Source organism: Chrysemys picta, chromosome 11, assembly GCF_011386835.1.
Source record: "Chrysemys picta bellii isolate R12L10 chromosome 11, ASM1138683v2, whole genome shotgun sequence".
In the NCBI taxonomy this organism is placed as follows: domain Eukaryota; kingdom Metazoa; phylum Chordata; order Testudines; family Emydidae; genus Chrysemys; species Chrysemys picta.
In genome coordinates, this window is record NC_088801.1 from 10,626,468 (window position 1) to 10,647,586 (window position 21,119).

The 21,119-nt window shown below is 42.8% G+C and overlaps 1 protein-coding gene across 8 annotated transcripts in view; it reads right to left on the reverse strand.

The window, feature by feature from the left end:
- SEMA5B (semaphorin 5B) overlaps positions 1–21,119 on the reverse strand; it is a 345,985-nt gene that overhangs the window by 63,924 nt on the left and 260,942 nt on the right. For all 8 annotated transcript variants that reach the window (XM_005279803.4, XM_005279806.4, XM_065561488.1 and 5 more), the window contains 5 exons: positions 19,958–20,171; positions 17,322–17,607; positions 13,293–13,428; positions 9,069–9,276; positions 6,845–7,052 (listed from right to left, as the gene is read on the reverse strand). In XM_005279803.4, coding sequence (XP_005279860.1) covers positions 6,845–7,052; positions 9,069–9,276; positions 13,293–13,428; positions 17,322–17,607; positions 19,958–20,171 — 1,052 coding nt within the window. The remainder of the gene's footprint in view (positions 1–6,844; positions 7,053–9,068; positions 9,277–13,292; positions 13,429–17,321; positions 17,608–19,957; positions 20,172–21,119) is intronic.

Below are 21,119 nucleotides of genomic sequence, written 5' to 3' on the forward strand. Positions count from 1 at the left end.
TTTCATTTGCACAATTTATCACATTATATTAGTAGGGTTTGTGGATGGATTTATGGGATAGTACTTTCCTTCTTTGAAGTTTTCCAAGGCTTTTCAAATTAATTATCAGTGGTATGGTAAGTAGCTAGTTCTCTTAACCCTACAGTGACCACGTCAACCAAACCCGATGGAAAGAGGTAGTACAGATTTTCCCTTTCCTGCTTTTCAACAATAGTTACATTTTCACAAGGCCTCCCTCCCTACTTCTCGTTAAGCTCTCAAAGCCGTGCATAAAAGGAGTTCAGTATCTCAGCAATTTTCATAGTCGTTAAAGAACCAGATTTTCAAAAACACTCAGCTCCCACTTAGGTATCAAAATATTCAGCAAAAATCTGGCCATCAGTGTCACAATGGGAGCTGCTGTGCCTTAATTATGATGTTTCAGGGCTCCTCTGTGGTTCTCCCAGCATTTTTAATACTTCCTTCCATTGCACATTACGCGTTTGATTTCTGAATTCCCCAACATTTGCTTTCCTGAAATCTAGCAGGCTTGTAATGACTACATCTTTGCTATGCGAGATTCAGGTAGTTCACCGCTTCGTTTCAGGGGAACTCGCTTTTTTGTTTTTGTTTTTTTTAAAACATCCAAACCAAACATCTGTCACTTAAAATGTCTAGTGGAAGTTGTTTAGGCCCAGATCCACAAAGGTACATAGGGACCTATCTCCCATAGATTTCAATGGCAGCTAGAAGCCTAAATACCTTTGAGTTTCTGGGCTTAGAGGCCACCTTTAGAACTTTTATTTGACATGTGGCAAGGAAGACAGGAAGAGTGAGAGCGCGAGAAATGCACTACACTGCTTGGATGCTGCTATTGACCCTTCCTCCATGTCCAACATTCCCCTACAAGCAGGTCCAGAAGTTACTCACCCACATGTATTCAGTTGCCTGATCACTGGCCCAGGGCTGTTCTGCAGCAAATTGTGTTCCTCACACAGACCCCAAGTCAGCAAACGAGAGTAGCCGTCAGTCGAGCATCAGGGTTTTTGCTGGCTTTGCATAAAGCAATATGGCCAAGCGAGCAATTTAAAACCCAGAGTAGCAGGGTCAAAAGACAAGAGAGAGTCACAACTGCATGCAAAGAGGGCCTCGTTCTCATCCCAGTCACACAAGTGTAAATCAGGAATAACTCCAGTGATGTCATTACCCTGCTGCCAAACTGGTATAGGGCCCAAGAGATTCATAGCTGAAGAAGTGAACACAATTGCACAGAGAAAAATGCACCTTTAGCAGCAGAGGTGGATAATAAACTGGCCTGTTCCCAAGACCTCATAGTGCACCCAAAATATCACTGATTCGTATGGACTATAGACTCTCTCCAGACAGTTGTGGGAGATGGTGTGGGGAGAGATGGGAGTGGAAGATGGTCCATAAAAAGTGCAGTAAAATAATGTCTCTAGCAGGAGTTGGAGCAGCAGTGATGTTGGCGTAAACTTCTAGCCTGGTCATCGACCATGCTTTGTTGATGCTGTTCTAAACCAAATGCATGACTAGAGCTTTGCTCACATTCCCTGTCCTGAACAGGGTTGTCTGACCCACAGTCAATAACCTGCTGCACTGTATGCACACTCTGGATAGATGCTGGGCAAGGGGTAGGTCACATAGATCACAAAGCTCCTTGTGTTAGTGCTGGCCTCACTGTCCCACCTGCTTCACTGTGATTCCCAACTTGAAATAATGATCTCACTCTCCCTTTAAATAATTCTTGACCTAGACTAAAGATTGGCCCAAACTATCAACACTGGATCGTGATCACAAATCCCCACCACTCCAAAGTTCAGATGCTGGGTTTTGTTTTTACCTGTTCTAGATATACTGTGATGCCAGCTGTGAAATTTAGAACAGGAATCAAAGACCAACCCAAGGCCAAAGTTTAGGGGTATTTTGAAACAAGTGTTAAACCCAACTTTACCTACTTCTCGTATTGTAAGGAGATTAAAAAGGTTTCTAAACAAGTAAAACCCTGAGCAGCAAACCCAGCCAAACTACTATGCAGCGAAGAAGTCTAGAAACATGACATGTTTAAAAGGGTTTGCAGGTTTTGCATGCATTGGACACCCTCCATAATACTCTCCAGTGGAAGTGAGGAACCACAGCGTTAACACAATAGGAAAACACACAAATGCACAAGGCAAGGTCCCGGCAGCCAAGTCCAGCCATCAATTTGGGCAACTGACACTACAGCCGTCTTCCTGTCGCTCGGCTGGTGAGCCTGGCTGTATTGAAAAGGCCAATTGTGACAGGTCAGTAGACATGTAGAAAGCACCATTTAGACACCCAGAAATACCTTGGGTCAGCGAGACACATCAAGACACTGTGCAATACTATCAGTGACCATTTAGCAGGTTCAATTGATGCTGTGGCAATAAACAAACAGTAAAGGAGAGGCCAAACGTGCTTTTTTCACCCCCTTTCTTCCTCTTCCCCTCTTTCTGAGCCTTGGGTATGGGTCCCCCTGCCTTGCAGCAGCAGAGCTGTATGGAATGCCAAAGCTAATCGATGCTAGATCAGTTTTGTCTCCACATCTGATTTCCCTTTCTTGGGGCCCAGACTGATAGGATTACAAAAAACTACTTGGCAATCATAATTCCTAATTAGCCCCTGGGGTGCAAAACAGTCACAAGTTTCCTGATAAAGAGGGACAGAGCCAAGGGAAACAAACAGCACTATAGTATTCCTGCCTGGGAGGCACAACATTTTCATCATCTGAAAGCTTCCCAAGCCCCCATCAAAACGATTAGATTATGAAAACTGCTGAAACCAGAGCTTTTCTGAGAAGCCAGTCAAGAAGTCATAGCACCGGCAAGGAAGTAGGTGAGGGGTAGGAATCGTGACTTGCTCCTGAGGTTATTTATTGGCATGTATTAAACATAGACACAACAATAAGCAATAAATCACAGCCCATGAGAAGTGCCAGGTGGAAAGCACCAGATGAAATTAAAACACCCCTCTTGATACAACTCAGCACTGAAATAAATACAAAGGAGATTGGTATACATGTGATCTACACATCCAGGATATTAAAGGGGGAAAGTTTCAGGAATCTGAAATTGAGAAATCTCCTACAAAACAGTTTCTATTAGGGAAAAAAACCCCACCATTTAAATACATACAACCCCAGCTCCTCGTAGCTTTCTTAAGGGATGTGCACATTTGCAAGTTTCCATTTGGTTTTTTGCAATGTACCATCCCTCTATTGCTCCACATCTCATGATAACCTCCCAGAGTTTTTCCCCATCTTCTTTTGAACTCAGGACCCACCACTGCATTACCTGCAAAATCACATTCATTGACCAACTCTCTCTGAACAAATTCTGGCTTACCACGTTGTACAAATGTGTTCGCTGTTTGGCACCGAGCATATTTACAGTACGTTTCAGTTTATCCTATCTCCGGTACTTCTATTTAGCCCAACCCTACTCATTTTTACAGTATCTAAAACTATGATAAAACTGACTGTAGGAGGCAGGATTTTGAGTCACCAGCCCCTCAAGAGCTGGGTTGATGCTTTATTTCATTGAAAGTAGTATGATCTGGAGAAAATTTAAAACCCTCATCTGATGTCAGGCAGCTTCCAGTCATCTGAGATAGACCTTAACATTGTACCATGAAGTCAAATGACGACTATGATGTGCGAGAGTCTGTGTGTTCTAAACTATTGTGTACCACTAAGCTGGAGTAAAGCTGGATGACCGGGGAGGAGTTGTGCCTCCCGGATCCATGTGTGGAGGGGACTCTCATGAGGCAAAAAGGACTCAGTTGCGCTTGTGACACCGTCACCCTTTCCCCCCAGTCCATGAAGCGGGTTCTCTCGGTGTCTGGGATTCTCAGCCAGGTGAAGTATGGGCAGGCTGGGACTTGGAACACATAGCACCATTCCTCTGGCCCTGCAGAAAGTCCTGGGGCTTTGTCATCTTTTCTGTGGCCCCTTCTCCAATCCAGCGATCCCATGGCCAGGGAAGTACCTGGTAGCATGGATCCAGTGCAGCTCCACTGGAGCACTGAGATGCTATGAAAGGATGCAAGGGGCCTCTGTGCTAAGAGACTTTGCTTCCTATAGATCCCACAGGATCCTTGGGGTTTCTGGGTGGGTTCCACAGTCTGTTCCATATGCAGAAGCAAACCCTGATCCTCCTGATGGAATTTCCATGAGGAGATGGTCATAGACTGAACACAGGTGGTCAGGCCTAGTGGTCAGAGCAGGAGTCAGGAGCCAGGAACCAAAGGTTAGCAATGGAACCAGAGTTGGGAGTCAAGCCGAGGGTCAGAGCCAGAGTCAGGAATCGGGCCGAGGCTCAGAGCTCGAGCCAGGAGCCAGAGGTGGGGCACAGAAACAGGGATCTGGAACAAGGCAGGGCGAAGGAACCAGGAATAGGACAGGAAGGCAGGAATCAGGAACAAGGCAGGACTTAAGAGTCAGGCAACAAGGCAGATCTGATGTAGCTACCAGCCAGGAATTCACCTAGTTGTTTAGACGACTTCTGGTTCAAACAATGAGTCCGAGCCAATTGGAGAGACCAGACAGTTCCTCCAATTGGGAGCTTTGTGAGCGGTGCCTATGGTGAGCTAGGGTCCACCAGCCCACACCCTTTGCTGGTATCAGTCAGGTGGTGGCTGCAGTTAGAGGACTGCCCAGGGACCTGGGTTGAGACCCATGATCCCCTACAGGGGACCCTAGAAGACACTTCCTCTCCCAAACCCAATCTTATGGGTTTTTCCACAGGAATAGATGAGCCAGCCTATTGAAACTACGTTCTAAATATAATGGTGTTGCACCTGGAAGGAAACTGGCCCCAGATGTGTATGTCACAAGGCTGTCTCACTAGGAAATCCTTTAGCACTAAATCAGCATCGTAACAAAGACTGTGCATGTTTGTCATGGCCAAGACTTCCAGGAAGAAAGTAATGATTTTTAGGGGAGTTATACGATGACTGTCTCAGTCACCCAGTTCAGTCTGTTACTGAGCAAGTCTCATCCATGAATGCTCACAGGATTGGCTCGTTCTCTCTGTTCAGTGGAGTGGCATATAAGTTCTTCTTTAATGGTTAGCATCCAAATCCCTCAGGCAACGCGGAAAACCTTGGCCAAACCGCCTATAATTTACAATACAAATTGTTAAAAGCAACAGCAATGGGAATGGAGTGTGCAGATACCTTAGGGAGCCTTGAAATCGTTGCCCATTTGACTTTACAACTTTACAAAAGCTGGCCCCCACAGTGAAAAGTACTTTTATATCCTCAGACTGGGAACTTTAACATTCAATAAATTATTAGCAAGTTTAAGTGGGTATATCTTTCATGAACAAACAGAAAGAGAGGGAAGAATTAGGTTTCCCTTGATCCATTTTATATGTATATTCCTTTCAAGCTGTATTCTCCTATACAATCTTAAGAGAAAGGCTCTTGTGTTCTGGCCCTTTAAACATCTGCCATTGGAGGATTGGACGATGTTTTCCAACTATGGTTCCTTTCTCGTATTAAACCCTTCTGTATCAAACTCCTAAACCTTAATACATTCACCATTCCTGAGCCAAACTTGAAGTAATGACTGAAGTGGAGGTTTTTTTTCCTAAAAGGGATAAGTATACTTATGAGGCTCAGCAAAAATAGAAAGAGCCGTTGTTTTTACATTTAGACAGACTCAACTTTAGAACAAGCTAGTTAATAATTTTAACCTGGTTAGAAACTAAGCAATCATGAAATTCACCATGTGGAATCAGGCTTTGTGCTAGGCCAAGAAAGAGGTAGAGCATGCTAATGAACTGCCTCCTTTTGGCATGCACTGAAGATATCCATTTCAGACAAGGATCAGCAAGGCAAAGGCTGCAATAAAAGGGGGAAGAGTGTCTTTAGGGGTGCAAATAAGCAATTACCCACAGCTGGACCCACTTTAAACTCTAGGACTGAAGATGGAAAACACAGATTACAGGAGCACCTGTCTCAGTCAGCTAGTATCACACTGCTTTGCCTGCTGAAACTAGGGGCAGGAGATGTAGCTATCCAAACCCTTCTGTATTCAACACTGGGTGGATTACACCTCTGCAGTTAGAGGCCAATATTGAAAATGTTTTTTTTATTTTCTTTTAAAATGTTCAAGCCAAACAGCACTTTTCCAGGTGCCAGCTCTGTCACATGCTGTTCCAATGAGCTACTGGCTTCTAAAAACAACGAAAAATAGCCACCCAATGCACCCCTACATTGTTAAATGGTTGGGAAGCAATCATTTAGAAGCCACAATGGGCCAGAGGACCAAGAATTCAGAATACTGCAGCTTTTCAGCCAGTGAGAACTACAAGCGAAACACATGGAGATGATAAAACCAACACTGAAAAGTCAAGTAAAAAAGTAAATATTGGAAAGTGTCAGGGGGTAGCCGTGTTAGTCTGTATCTACAAAAACAACAAGGAGTCTGGTGGCACCTTAAAGACTGCATCTGAAGAAGTGAGGTTTTTACCCACAAAAGCTTATGCCCAAATAAATCTGTTAGTCTTTAAGGTGCCACCAGACTCCTTGTTGTAAATATTGGAAGTTACTCCTCAGTAAACGTGATTAATTTCTAATGAGGACGAATTAATATTTACCAAAAACAATATCCTTCATTCCCATTGCTCCTGGCATGAGCACTATCAATCAAGATATATATACACACACACACACACACACACACACACACACACAAATATCTTGTCTCTCTCTCCCAGTGATGAAAAAAGGCATTCTGAAATGAATCAGACTAGAATATGTTTCCCTGGTGCTTTCCTTTGAAGCTGGAGTGGAATATATCAGAGCAGTAAAATTTGCTTACCCTTCTGTTCTGTACACTGAACACCTCTCCAGAGGAATTTTTAGCACTCCATTATTTAAACCCACAAATAGTGACCTGTCACTATGCAGGATTTGGAGGCTCTTGATTGGTTCCTGTTGACCGTCGGGAAGAATCTGCATTTCCTCTAAATAACAACTCCTCAGGCTCCTATTAGTGGTAGAAAGTGCCTTCAAAATGGTGCCATACTCTAATGGAACAAGAAGCAAGACGCAAGTAAATCTTAGAGATATTGATTCAATGTTGTACCTAGCACAAAGACTAAAGATTAATGACATCCTATTTACATAAACACTTTAAGGCTTGTTTCCTCTTCTACTACTTTTTAAACATTTTTGTTATCCAGGGTAGAAACTGCCTCAGCTATGTGGGTGCAATTCCCTTTTGTGTATTCAGGTGTCCTTACTGGTTTATAGTTGTGGAACAGATGGACCCAGAATAATGCCATCTCAACTGCAACAAATGGTGCACCAGTGTTGGAAATCTCTGATGTCATAGTAAGGACTGAATGGGTTTGAAGTCTAAATTATCCTTTCCCTGCTAAAAGTGGTCCTTACGGTAGGAATATGGGATACAATGACAATGAGCAGTGTTTGTATGGAAGCTTACGCTACATTGTTGATCTATCAATTGGTGGATTGATGGATCTATGGGAGAAGTTCATCTTTGGGGCTGTCAAACTAGCATTTTTTTCATGAATAATACATGCATTTAGAACAAAAATTAGATTAGTCAATGCCTGTTATCTTTGAAGTTTGATCTATTCAAGGGAATAAGCTTTCCTGGTCAAACAGCATTTTTTGTGTGTCAGTACCATAGTTAAATTACTCCTAGCAACAAAGTTCTGTTACATACAGGAAGTTTCTATATCAATTAATAGGGCCTCAAATACAGATCTGGATCTATACCATCATGAAGTTTGGGGTCAATTCCGATTTGGGTTCAAGTCCACCCCTAATCTCCAAGATACAATATGCTCAAGGCTCCCTCTAAATGTGATTCTTATCCTTTGAAAGGTTTCAGTTTCAACAGATTCCAGTCACCACTACCAGTGTCCAGAGAAACTGATGTGTATAAGATAATAGATGATAAAACAGTATGACTTCTTCACAGATAACGGAAGGCAAAAAGCAAATGGAATTAAAATCTCAGTCTTCCACTTCTGTTTCTTCTGGCATAGTAACTGGGACACCTCACTTAAGGAATAAAGAAGTAAAAATGGCAACACCATGCCATATTTCATTTTAAGTATGGTTTGCTCATCACGATCACTTCCATGCAGGCTTAAATCAGGGGGACTGTTACTAGAATATATCAAAGCTAATCACTTTCGAAGTAAGTGGTGGTAAAAGTTACATAAATTATGACACAATCCTGGAAGATGGTAACTTCAGAGTGAGAGGATGACTCCATATTGCAATGTTAGATTAAACTAACACTTACAGGGGCAATATATCTTTTTATAAAGTCAACACTCCCACAATAAAGGACAAAAACATTACCCCCATGAGGCTGGCCATATGCTCTGATTAATCAAAATATTTAATTTAACTTTGATCTCAAGTGTGAATATAGGTTAAGGCAACCATTTATAATGCTTTGCCTTTCTTCATTGCCTTTCATCCACGGTTCTTGTGCTTTCCAGCATGCCCTAATTGTCAGAGCATAGCAGTGGGAGTCAAAAGATCTGCATTGTTATCTCAGTGCTGCCACTGACTCGTCGTGTGACCTTAGGAAATTGTCTGCCTCAGTTTCCCCATTTGCAATGTGATGATAATAATGCTTACTCATCTCTTGATCTCACAGGTGTGTAAAAGTGCACAAGTATCATTGCAGATAGGTAAACTGTAGCCCGGAGAGGTTAAGTTAGCTTGCACAAGATCACGCACAGCAATTTGGTTACCTAGGGCAAGCCCTTTGCCCTTCTCCACCATTGTGCCTTAGTCTGATTAGTTGATACATGTTAAAAGGAAAAACATCTTTTGCTTCTTTACGCATTGCGGATTTAAGGCCTATTCTCTCAAGGTCATGCCTCAACGTCTCTATTCTGTTTTTATCTCTTCCCTATTCAGAAAAACTAGCTTCCATGGAGTTTTGCCTAAAGTAAGAACTCAGTACAAACAATAACAACCTCAGGATCAGGCTCCCATACTGCTATGTCTCTGAACGAGGGGGACTTCTCCTCCTTAAACTCGAATGCTCTTACCTGTGCCAATATACATCACGTGGTAGAGAGTATCCTTTCCTTGAACAATGTCAACCACCAGTTTGGAAAATCGAATGTTGTCCTGAGTGACGTAGGGCTCCACGGAGACTGGCTGAACCACGTCATTCATCAGGAACAAGCGCTGGGCATCCTGCAGGATCCTTTCGGTCAGGTTCTCGTTAGGGCTGTTGTCATTCAGCGTCCCACACTAAACAGGGACGACAGAACTTCAGCAGCTCTATTTGCACTTCACCCAAAACAACCCTGAAGTCCTTCTTCAGGGAAAACACTCGTTGACTTCACTGAGAATTGTGCCTGAGGAAAGCCTTCAAGATTTGGCCCCTTGTGCTAGCAGCCAGTGTTACAGGGAGCTTTGGTCACTCTTCCACCCCATAAAGTCATGTCTCCATATTGGTCCATTGGCCAGTGAGACGGTATTTTATTCCTGTGCGACACCACAGAGTGAGCGCGTCTACAGATAAAACTACAGAAGTTCAGAACTAACTTGGGAGAAAAAAAGTTAAGGATGGATAAAGAAATTCAGAGGAGATAAGAAGAACAGGAGGACTTGTGGCAGATAAGAAAACCCTGAACTTCTACCCAAACCCTTTCTGAGGTTTTCCCAGGTCTGCCTGAAGTCTCACCCTAAAGTCCTGTAAACCTGAGATGAACGCCCCAAAAAATTACTCTTTTTGTATGAAAACACCAAGTTCACCACCTGGCCTCTTCCACATGCATTCCCCCACTGGCTCCCCTGACTTTGAATAATCCTTGCAAGGGAGTTGGCCTGCAACTTCCCTCCAACTCCTACAGCTTCACATAGATGGCTGGTTAGCCTGTGTCCGACCATCGTCAGACTTCACCTCACCTCCCAGGTCCATCAAAATGGACCTTTTGGTTAAGGCACTGGCCTCCTTGCTTCAGTTCAACAACAGCATCAGATCTGCTACCCTGGTTACCTCATTCTGAGGCCTGCGTTGCTCTGGAATTCACGTTATATCATACTTTAATACTTAGCACTTAATATTGTCACAACACCGTGAAAAATCATACTCCCACAGAAGTCAACGAGATGTTTGTTACTGACGTCACTGGGAACAGGATTGGCGCTGTGAGGTGGGCAAGGAGGCTTTCATTAACCCATATGAAATGTGAGGAGTATTAAATGTCCTGTGCCCCAGGGCACAGAAGTCAACGGCAGAATTGGGATGAGTGCTCAGTCCTAAACTCGGTCCACTGGACTATGCTGCCCCACTGATTTACTGATCTTGACAGATCAAGGAACAGACAAATTATGTTTTCCCAATTAGGGTCCCATTTCTGACTGTTTACTGCACCAACAAACAAGTTCTTCACAATGTTCTAGGCACAACTTTCCTTTTGTGAATCCCTGCCGAAAATCTGCAACTAACTAAAATCTGCAACCAGAGCTGGAGGAACTGGAGGAAATCTAGGGCAGTCAATAGGGCTGGTGCTGATGTATTCCAGCTGAAGATCTAGCCCTTTGGTTAGTATCTTCAGCCTCTTTCTAAATACTCATGCCAAGGTTAGTGGTTTTCTGACTCAATCCTTACAGAATGCATTTGCTAATAGAGAAGTTCTTTCTATTTCATCAGTGCCTAATCCCTGGTTCCTAAAGAAGTCTGGAAATCTCTCTTTTGCCACCTCCTTCTCATTCTCTCTCTAGCCCTGAACGTTCATGCTTCAGATAGTCTCATTTTTACCCACTATACCCTTTTCCTTCACAGGTCATCAATGAAGGAGGAATCCTGATGGTTGGAATATCATTGTTAGTTTTATTTCCTACGCTCATGAAGCAGAAGGTAACCCTTTTGCTCTATTGGCAGCCCACATGCTGACACAGCATCCTCTTGTTATTGTTTTATTTTGTTTTGTTCTAATTTCCTGATTATCTATGCTGTCTTGATCCTCCATATCCTTCAGTATTTCTCCTTCCTCTCTGGGAAGGCATTTTTTTTTTGGCATCCTTCCCTCATCTTCCTTTGTGAACACTGAGTCAAGGAATTAATTTAATTTTTTTTTTTTTTTTTTTTTTGCAATATCTGCCTCTTCTGTCACTAAATTACCTTTGTCATCTCATAAAAGCCCTTCACTGACCTCTTGTTCCTTACATACTTGAAATATATCCAAATCTCTTTTTGCAATCTTCCTTTCATCTGCCATGGACCTTCCTTCCTTCCTTCCTTTCTTTCTTTTTTTTTTTTTTTTTTATGTTTTAACACTCTCATATTGGTCCTGTAATCTCTTCACTCCCCCATTATATCTGATATTTTCCACAGCAAATAAATCTCTTTTCCAGACTCATTTTTTGCATTTCCCTGTTCACCCAGGACACAGTCCAGAGAGGTGCTGAACACCCTCGACTCTCAGAGAACCCTAATACTTTTCAAACCCAATAGGAATCGAGGGCATTCGGCATGACCGGGCCTCCAGTTAGGCCTTATATTTTGTTCTGAATGCACCTAGATCAGTGTGGCCAAAACGTAGCCAATCAGTATGAAGCAATGGCATGTTGGAATCTGTAATCTGCATCAACTGCACCTCTGCATTTCTAAGGGGAAATGGGCATCCAATTTGGCACAAGGCCCCACTGTGCCACAGAGAGATTCACCCTGAGGGTGTGAGGGAAGATTCCTGACACACTGACACTCCCCCTGGGATTTCCACCAGTGGGGGAGGACTAAGTTCTATATTTCGATGCCGGCTTCATGGCAGCCCAGCTAGCAGAAGCTGCTCACAGATGCTCTGAAGCAGTCATCTTCACTCGCTGAGGTTTTGAGCAGAGCTGACTGTAAAGCTGGATGGTTGCATTTTGTTCCTTTTTTGACAATTAGCTGTAACTCAGGATCCCGGCAAGTTCACAATTCACAGATGCTTAGATTTTAAGGCCCAAAGGAACTATTATGATCATCTAGTCTGACCTCCTGAATAATTCACACCATAGAATGTCACCCAGTAATTCCTGCATAAACCCATAAATTCCAGAAGAGCTAGCACTATCCATTAGAAAGACACCCCCCACCCTCCAATCTTGATTGAAAGATTTAGGAGATGATTTAAGATTTCAAGTGACAATCTACCACATCCCTGGGTAAGTTGTTCCAATGGTCATGTGCCTTAGTTCTAGTCTGAATTTGTCTAGCTTCAGCTTCCAGCCACTGAATCTGTAAATCGTGGCTGGGATGTCTGCATGGCTCATTTTAAGAGTTTCATTCTAGCCACACACATACCACAGTGATGAGCATAGCAGAAATACAAACCTAGGAGCATAGGAATTCCCATTCTGCAGTCCCTCTAGCCCAATATGGTCTCCAACAGAGGCCAATGCTAGCTGCTTCAAGGGACAGTGCAAGAAACCCCACAGTGGGAAGTTATGGGATAATATGTCCCCCAAGAAATTTTCATCCTCACCCTTTTAATTAGAGGCTATTTTCTGCCTTTCAGCATGAAGGTTTATATCCCTTCCACAACTCTTGTTAATTTTATAAATCTTTACTATAACAACTCTGGCTATTCTTAGTCTCCATAGAAATGTTCAGTCTTCTCTTGAATCCTGCCAAACTCATAATCTCAGTAATATCATAGAATCATAATCATAATGTTTGAGGCCAGAAGGAGCCACCAGATCATCCAGTCTGTCCTCCTGTATATCACAGGCCACCAAACACCCCCATATCATGGCCAGCAACAAGAATTAGACCGAAGTATTACAGCTCACAAGAGACTCCCCGGGCAGAGAATAGGAGGGACAAAGGAGCACCAATCCCCAAGACCCCTACAATGTCAGGTAATTGATTTGGCAAGATATACCCAGATCATGTGGCAGGGAGTTCCACAGACTAAGAATATGCTGTATGAAAAAGATTTACTTTTACCGGATGAGAGGCTAGACCTATATATTTTTTTCTCCTCCTTCTACTTCATTTGAATACATACAGTGATTCCTGAATTCTTCCAAAAACTGACCATGCTTTTCCCCTCTACCCACTTTAGTCTTTACCTTGAAGTATTTTGGTAAATCTAGAGCACTAAAGAACCCACCCCAACCCTAATTTTCCATTACACCTCCCAGTGTGGAGAAATATAGTTCAGCACCATGCTTCTGCCTGGTATCCTGAATTCCATAAAAATCAACTCAGTACAACAGTTCCATCAAAGAGAAATTAAAAGGGTCTGGAGTACATTGAAATGCTGCAGTAATACCTGAAAATTAGGGATGGGGTTTATTGTTGGCAGCCAGGCTGATCTTGGATTCTCCTGGTATCGGAAAGGGCCATTAAAAGCCTGAGTAATGGCACTGAGGTTGAAGGCACATACTGCTGAAGCAGCTATACTGTTTCTGGAAAGGGGGAAAAAATCAATTTAATCATTAGAACATTGACAATTTCATCATAACAGACATCAAACTCCATTTGAATAAAATACATGTAAATTACTAGGTAAAAGTGCAGTGCTACAGATCTCAGGAGGAGGAAAAAATCCAGCCAGATTAGATGACAATCTTGAGACTGAATTTTAATCTCAATTCTAAAATGTACATGTTTTAAGAGCCACAGAAGCAATCCTGACACGAAGGGCACATAGTGTTCAATTTCCATGGATTATGTGTGTCCGGTTTTTTATTTAGTTTTTTACATCCCATCAAACCTGACTGATAATGAACAGACTAATTTTTAATTTCGTGGTATTTGTCAGATGAAGTTGAAATTCAGTTTCTGTAGATGCCTGAAATCTATAGCTGCAAAAATATACTAAATACACCTAGAGAGAGAATTAGCACCAAACCAGCGATTGCAACCGTTCAACATGCAAGGTCATGCCACAGAAAAAGTTGTTTTCAATGACCACAGTTCACTTCTTTGTGTCCCCAGCTGGGAATAGTATCTGTATCTGAATAGTATCAAGAATGCATGCCTCAGGCAGAGGAATCAGTCTGTAAAACAAATGCTTCTGGAGGAAGGACTATCTGCAAGGGAACTTGTTTCAGCAACTTTACCCTACTCAGTCATCATATCCACTTCTGACTTTAACAGGCAGTGAAGTCACCCAGAACCACCCAGGAGTGGCTCCATATCTAAGTAGGGTCAAGCCCTAAGCATAGCTATTAACTTAAGTGACAGAGCTTGTATAAGCCCAACCTGGGATTCAACCCATTCTTTTTAAAGGAAGAAGAAAAGAGAGAGAAAATTAGAGAGAAAGACATCAAATTAAAAATAAAAATAGATCACTAAGGGATAGCATGATTGACTTGTCATGGTGGCTTTTAGATAACCCAGGGTTTGCTTGACATATTGCGCTAATTAAAGCAATCTGAATTCTCTCAAAAGAACAATTTTTTACTAAACCAATAATTACACACACAAAAAGCCTAGCTGCACAATTCCAGGCAGGGAACGAGAGGGACAGATTCTTTCACAGCAGATTCCTTTGGAGAAACCCCATATAAAGAGGAACGTTTTTTCCTATTCCCTTTTCCTCCCCCCACTAACTCCTCTCCCTGCACCTTCAATTCCACTGTGCAGTGGAGCAGTTCACTTTGAACATGTCAAAGCAACGCAAGTCGAACCTTTCTCCACTTTTGTCTGAATGCTGCTGACGCCGTGCATGTTCACAGAAGGCAGCTCTTTAGACAAAGCTAATGATGGGTGACAAGTAAATGCCTCGAGGCACACAAAAAAAGGCTAGTCTAAATAAAGCTGCATAGCTTTTCAAAATAGAATGAATTCTTATAGAGCCCTGCTAAACATTACAGAGTCAAGTTCCTTCCCTCTGCTGAAGATGAGTGAGAAGAGGTGAATATCAGATAATTATCCCGCCTGCAGGGCAGTGCTGTTTCACCCTGACTATCAAAAGTTTGATCCCAATCTTAAACCACTGACATTAATTTCTCGGTACAGTTCTTTATGGGCCAAGTGTAGCTATCCCCTTCATTCACATCCAGTACCAGTGGTGATGGATCAACCAGGCCGTTTGGAAAATGATTTAGTTCAGAGGGTTTTAAATGTGATCTCAATGACCTTATAGAAAAACTTTAATAACAGCTGTTTAAATATTTCAGAAGCTACTTCCCTAAATAACCATCTTTCCTGCTGACTTAGCTCAATATTACACAACCATGAGCAATAAATCTGTTTGTCATGGATTTTTCACAATGAAGCATGATATAAGCCAATCGTCCTTTGTTGGGAAACAGCCCCGATCCCATTAAACGCGAGTTTTCAAAAAGTAATGATACTTTTAAACAAAAATCATGGATCTTCAGTCTACCAGCCTAACAGTGGATAGAGACACAGACTGGAGCATAAATCAGCCTTATTTGGCATGCAGAACACATATAGCAAGATATAAATCCTGATGGAAGTTAAAAGAATAGTTATTATTTCTCTAGTCAGATGACAAATTGGAACATTTTCCTCTTTGAATTCTTGAAAGAACATTCTGTCGTAGCCACAAAAAACACTACTTGATCTAACTTCAGCTACTGTCAATAATAATGCATCTAGTCAATTACACCAGTGTTATATAACACATGGAGGTGAGAAGGATGAACCAAGTGTGGGGGTGGGCCCTTTAAAGCCATGGAGTAACAAGAGTGTCTAACTGTATCCCATATAGGGATTGGGTGGCACCCATTACATTCTGTGTTGCTTACAAATAATGGGAGAAGTGATGCTACAGACCCAGCAGGAGAGTATCCTATCCAACCCACGCCACACAATACCTTCTCCCAGTAGATTCTAAGTATACCAGTTGTTAATTACAATCATGTTTTAATTTTTTTTTAAATTATCATTTCAAACTTTTTGGTGCCAAATGGATGTATGGATAAAAACCCTCAACATCTTCATTGTAAACTGGTCAGCCACTTTTGGTAACATAAGCACTGTCTCATATCATCACCCGAAGCTCTAGCCAAGTTTCTTTATAGGGGCAGAATGTTTGGCTAACTTCCTTTAAGCATTAATTCTAGAGAGAGTTTCATGCAAAGTTCAGATCTGGGTTAGATTTTCTCCAAAGTCCACAGGGTGTTTGGATCTGGGTTTGTGGTTCAGGCCCACTGCCCAATTATATTTTCTTTTTTAAGCGCTGCGCTGGCTAGTTCCTGGCTGATTTTGGCAGTGAACATGCAGAAATAGCACAAGATAGATAGATAAGTACAGCCTACCACCCTCCCTCCCTCTTGGCGTTTATAGAGTATGGGTGAAAGCCGGGACCCATTGACTTCAATGGCAAAAGTCCCACTGCCTTCAGTGGAGCTAGGATTTCACCTCTAGGGCTGCAATATCTAAGCACTGTATGCGGATAACAAAAAGCACAACACCGTGAGTTGCTTTGAGATAAGTTGGTTCTCAATCCCAATCTCAGTGTCAGTGGAGCCCATGCTAAGACAGCGTGACTCTTTCCAGTCTGCCTCTAGTTCCTGTAGAGAGGTTGAGTTTGCTGCAGCCTTTGAGCTAAGGAATCAGGTTCTTTAGCTCAAAACGCAGACGTCTAGATCCAGGATTCCCAAGCTCAATTTCTGCCACTGCCAACCCCTGCAGAAGCATCACTGTACATAAGCAAGACCCCTATTTGAGTGTGATGCCAAGTCTCTGCCCTGCATGGGCTATTATTTGGGGCCAGACCTTTATCCACATTGAGTAGTATCCTATTCCATGAGTAGCCCCGCAGAAGTCAGCTACACAAATTAGGCTCTCTGAGTGTCGCATCTTGTACAACAATTAATTCCACTTTCATCTTCTCCTTTATAATTCAGTCTAACATAAACTCTAGAGAGTATTATTGTGACCTCATAATGGACATGCTGGTAGCAGTGAGAAATTGTTCTCATCTGAGCGAGGGGGTTTGGAGAAGCCTGACTTACACTCATCTAACTTTAAAAAAAGTAAATAAAAACCTAAAAAAATTCACAATATATTTTTTAAACTTAGCTCTTCTCCTCTGACTCTGTCCTCAGGATCCTCACACATGTGCACGCAAAACCATCCCAATGCAACTTCCTTGAAAACGATCCCAACAAACATCAGAAAGGTGATATGACAATCTCCAGTTATGTCTTTACATCCCTCTATTTTATAGCTCATGCTTCTCCCTGAAAGTTCTAAAGGATACTTTGCCTCTAAATGATCTTTCAGAATGATTGACTGGAATTGATAGTAAGACAGTTTCATTGTGCTGGGGGCTGAGGTGGGAAAGAGGGGCGGAAACATAACTGAAAGTGTCACAACTCACACATTGGTAGTGAAGACTCCATAGATCAGGTCTTGCTCAGGAAGATAGAAGGTGCTTTGCAGTTCATTGTAATAGAAGGGGATTTCTCCAGAGCGGGAGCAGTTCAGCCTGGCCTTCATAAAAGTCGTCCACGTGTCCTCCAGCAAAAATCTCCCCCCAATGTCGTTTTTGCAAACTCTGGCCACGCGAGAATAGACAGTTTTCCCACAATCATGTTCCACCGCATTCTCACGGAAAAAGAAGTAGGTGAACAAACCAATGTCATAGGCAGCAATAAAGTTGGGCTCTGGAAAACAGACGCGCAATGAGATTTACAGAGCTCAGAAGCCGAATGGTGCTCATCGAACGGCTCTGTGCGTTGCACTGTTAGGTTGTAGGGGACACTGCGTTGGCAGAGGACACCCGAGCAGTGGATCTGAGAATAATGACATATGGGTGTGTAGCTCCCATTCAGTTCCTCAGCTCCAACCCTGGGGATGCAAATACTGGGCCCAATCCTTTCACCATTGCGATCAGTGGTATAGCTACCACATGTGTACCTGTATTCACTCTACAATACAAGCCACCCACCCCCTTTTCATTGCCGAGTCACACGTTATGGTGTGTTAAATATGCTGTTTGCATCACCTCCTAATTCTCTAAATGCTGTATTGAAACATTCAACCTATTCTCCTAATGCAATGACATCTGGCTTCTATCATGGGCCTTTTTCCAGTTCATAGGCACTAAAAGATTTTCTCATGTTTGTAAAACAAACCACACCAGAACTGATAGTATCAAAACAAGCATTGTAGTTCTCCCCCTACAAGAATTTAAAAGACTCTGGAAGAGGTTTGAAGCGTGCATTTTAATCAGACACTACACAAAGTTTTAAAGTGTATATTCTTTCATGCCAACAGACTTTGTAGAAAAGGAAAAAGTTTGGACAATGAACAATATTTGACTGGAGGGGGAAAAAAACTGTTGATTTTACAGGCTGCTTTTATGATCTTATGTTGGACTAATGCTCAAAGGAGGAAGAAAAATGTACAGGAATTCCTTTAATTCTACAGCCCAGGAATGAGAACAGAGCATGCACGGGGAGATCTGATAAAGCTGCAAGGCAGGTTTAAGCTAGGAGGTAGTAGATGATAAAGTAGGAGAGAGCTCCACAGAATGGGTCCAATCAGTCCATCACAGATAAAGCTATATAGATTTTAAGGCCCAAGGGACCATTATGATCACCTAATCTGATCTTCTACATAACACAGGCCACAGAATTTCCCCCTGTGGTTCCTGCATCAAGCCCAGTAATTTTTGGTTGAAGCAGACCATATCTTTTAGAAAGACACCTAATCCTCACAGACCGATTTCCTGAGATTTCAAATCCTCCACCTTCCTTGGTAACTTGTTCCAATGGTTAATTACCCCCACTGTTAAAAACAGGCACTTTATTTTCAGTTTGAAATTGTCTATCTTCCGCTTCCAACCTTTGAACTTATTGTAGCTTTGTGTGCTAGGTCAAAAAGCCCTTTTTTAATCAGGTATTTTCTCCCCATGCAGGTCCTTGTGCTGCACAATCAAGTCACCTTTTAACCTTCTTTTGAGTAAGTTAAATAAATTATGTTCATTAAGTCTCTCACTGCAAGGCAGGTTTTCCAGACCTCAAATCATTCCTGTGGCTCTTCACTGAACCCTTTCCAATTTTTCAACATCCTTTTTGAAATGTGGACACCAGAACAGGACACAGTATTCTGATAATGGTCTCACCAGTGCTGCATACAGAGGCAATACTGCCTTCAGACTCCTACTCAATATCCCCATTTATACATCCACAGTTTGCATGAGCTCCTTTAGCTACAGCATTGCACTGGCAGCTCAGCTTAGCTCTGCTCTTCTTTCAATGCTCTCTTCAGATTTTCTTTCCTTCGCCTGGATTTTTCTCTATTTGTCTTTCTGTTTGTTTGTTTGTTTGTTTGTTTGTGCAGGAAAACAAACCTAAAGGAGAAATGCTGGGACTTGCCTCTGAATGGAGAAACAATGCCATAGTCCAGCACCTTCTTCCTCTGGACACTGCTTCAACACAATATCCCACAGCTCTATAGCAGCCTTCATAAGCTTCCCCAGGATCTGGAGAGTGGAGACAAGCGCTGCCCATAGGGTTTGAGCCAATAGAAAGACTCCCACTGACCTGAACGGTTTGTGGATCAGGCCCCACTAACCAAGGGACATAGCAGATTCTCCATCACTTACGTCTTTCAGTCAAGACTGGGTCTCTTTCTAATAGATCTGTCCTTGCTCATCCAGGGCTCGATGCAGAAATTACTGGATGAATTTTTATGACCTGGGTTACACAGGAGGTCAGACTAGAACATTATAATGATCCCTTCTGGCCTTAACATCTAGGAATGTATAATAGGGTGGGGGTTTATGTTGACTTAGTTTCTCCTCCTTTGGCATCTCAAGACTACATACCCAGCACCCTCTCTCTGTAAAAAGTACTCTATAAACCACATTCTCTGAACTGTACAAAGTTCTCTGAAATCCCCTGTCAATTCTGGATTCTGGTGTGAAATGAGGGAGAAGGAGCTGATTTACAAGCCTATCCTGTTGCTTTCAATACACGTATTGCTTCGGTTTGGCCAGCGGGACTTTACCATTAAGCCATTTGGAGTTGTATTGTGCAGTCCGTAGTGGGGGAACATTTCCAAGGCTGCGGTAAATGGCAGGATCCCGTCCAGAGAAATCAATTACAGTTGCAGCATAGAGTTCTCCCCGTGATGTAATCACAGCTGTCGAGTTATGCCGAGGGTCGTACGGGCATCTAGCCACTCCATTTATTTTGTCAATGGTTTTACTAAGATTTCCTACCTGTATTTAAAAGGAGAGAGAAAGTGGGAATAAAGGGTTTAATAGCACAGTTGGCTTCTCTAAGCATGCACACAGAATTCAACCTTTCCTTGAGCACCTAGTAACAACCCCCATGTTAAAAAAAACAACAATAGGCAATGGTAAGAAAATGACATTGTGCATGATTGTAAATCAGTGGTCAAATCTGCCACTTGCAGAGGGCCAGCACAAAGCCAGTGTGGTGCATTAGCTTCAGACCCGCTGGCCCTCTGGGACGCCAGCGGACACAGCTCGCCTATGTCAATGGAGTTGTACCCACGTACATCAACTGCCTATTTACAGTCTCTGGATGTGTAGGTTCCTTCTGTTTCCAATTTTACCTGCTGACATTTTTTAAATCACTGGGGTCCTGCTCCTGCTCCTTTTAATACCAAGGAGAGCTTTGTCATTTGCTTGGCTGGAACCCTATAGGAGTTGGAATTCCAACAAACAGGGCCGACTCTCACTGAAAACAGCCTTTGTAGTACTAACGACACAGCTGCAGGGGCCAGTCCTGATTCTGAGGGGGAATCTCTCCTGTTTGGAGCTAAAGAATGCCGCCTTCCCCCCACTTCCCCCCCCCCCCCATTAGTTAATCTGTGTTCCATGTCTCCTGAATCCACCCAGCTCAATTGCCACCCGGGATAATCTGGGTCTCGAGAAGGATGTCAGAGGACCGAGCATGCCCCATGCACATCCCCAACATCCTAAAACAGAGACAGCTTCCCGTTCAAGCTGGCTAAGCATTCAGCTAGGGAAGAACCTTATAGAGACAACAGATGTGTGTGGCCAGTCCTAGCTGTCAGCAGCAGGCTTATGAGCAAGGGAAGAGCAAGAAAGAGCCATGAACGGCGTAAAGTTTCAACAGCCCTGTAATCCCTCTCATCCCAAGGCCCCCTTCGCAGCTCTCCAGCTCTTCTGCCCTGCTCC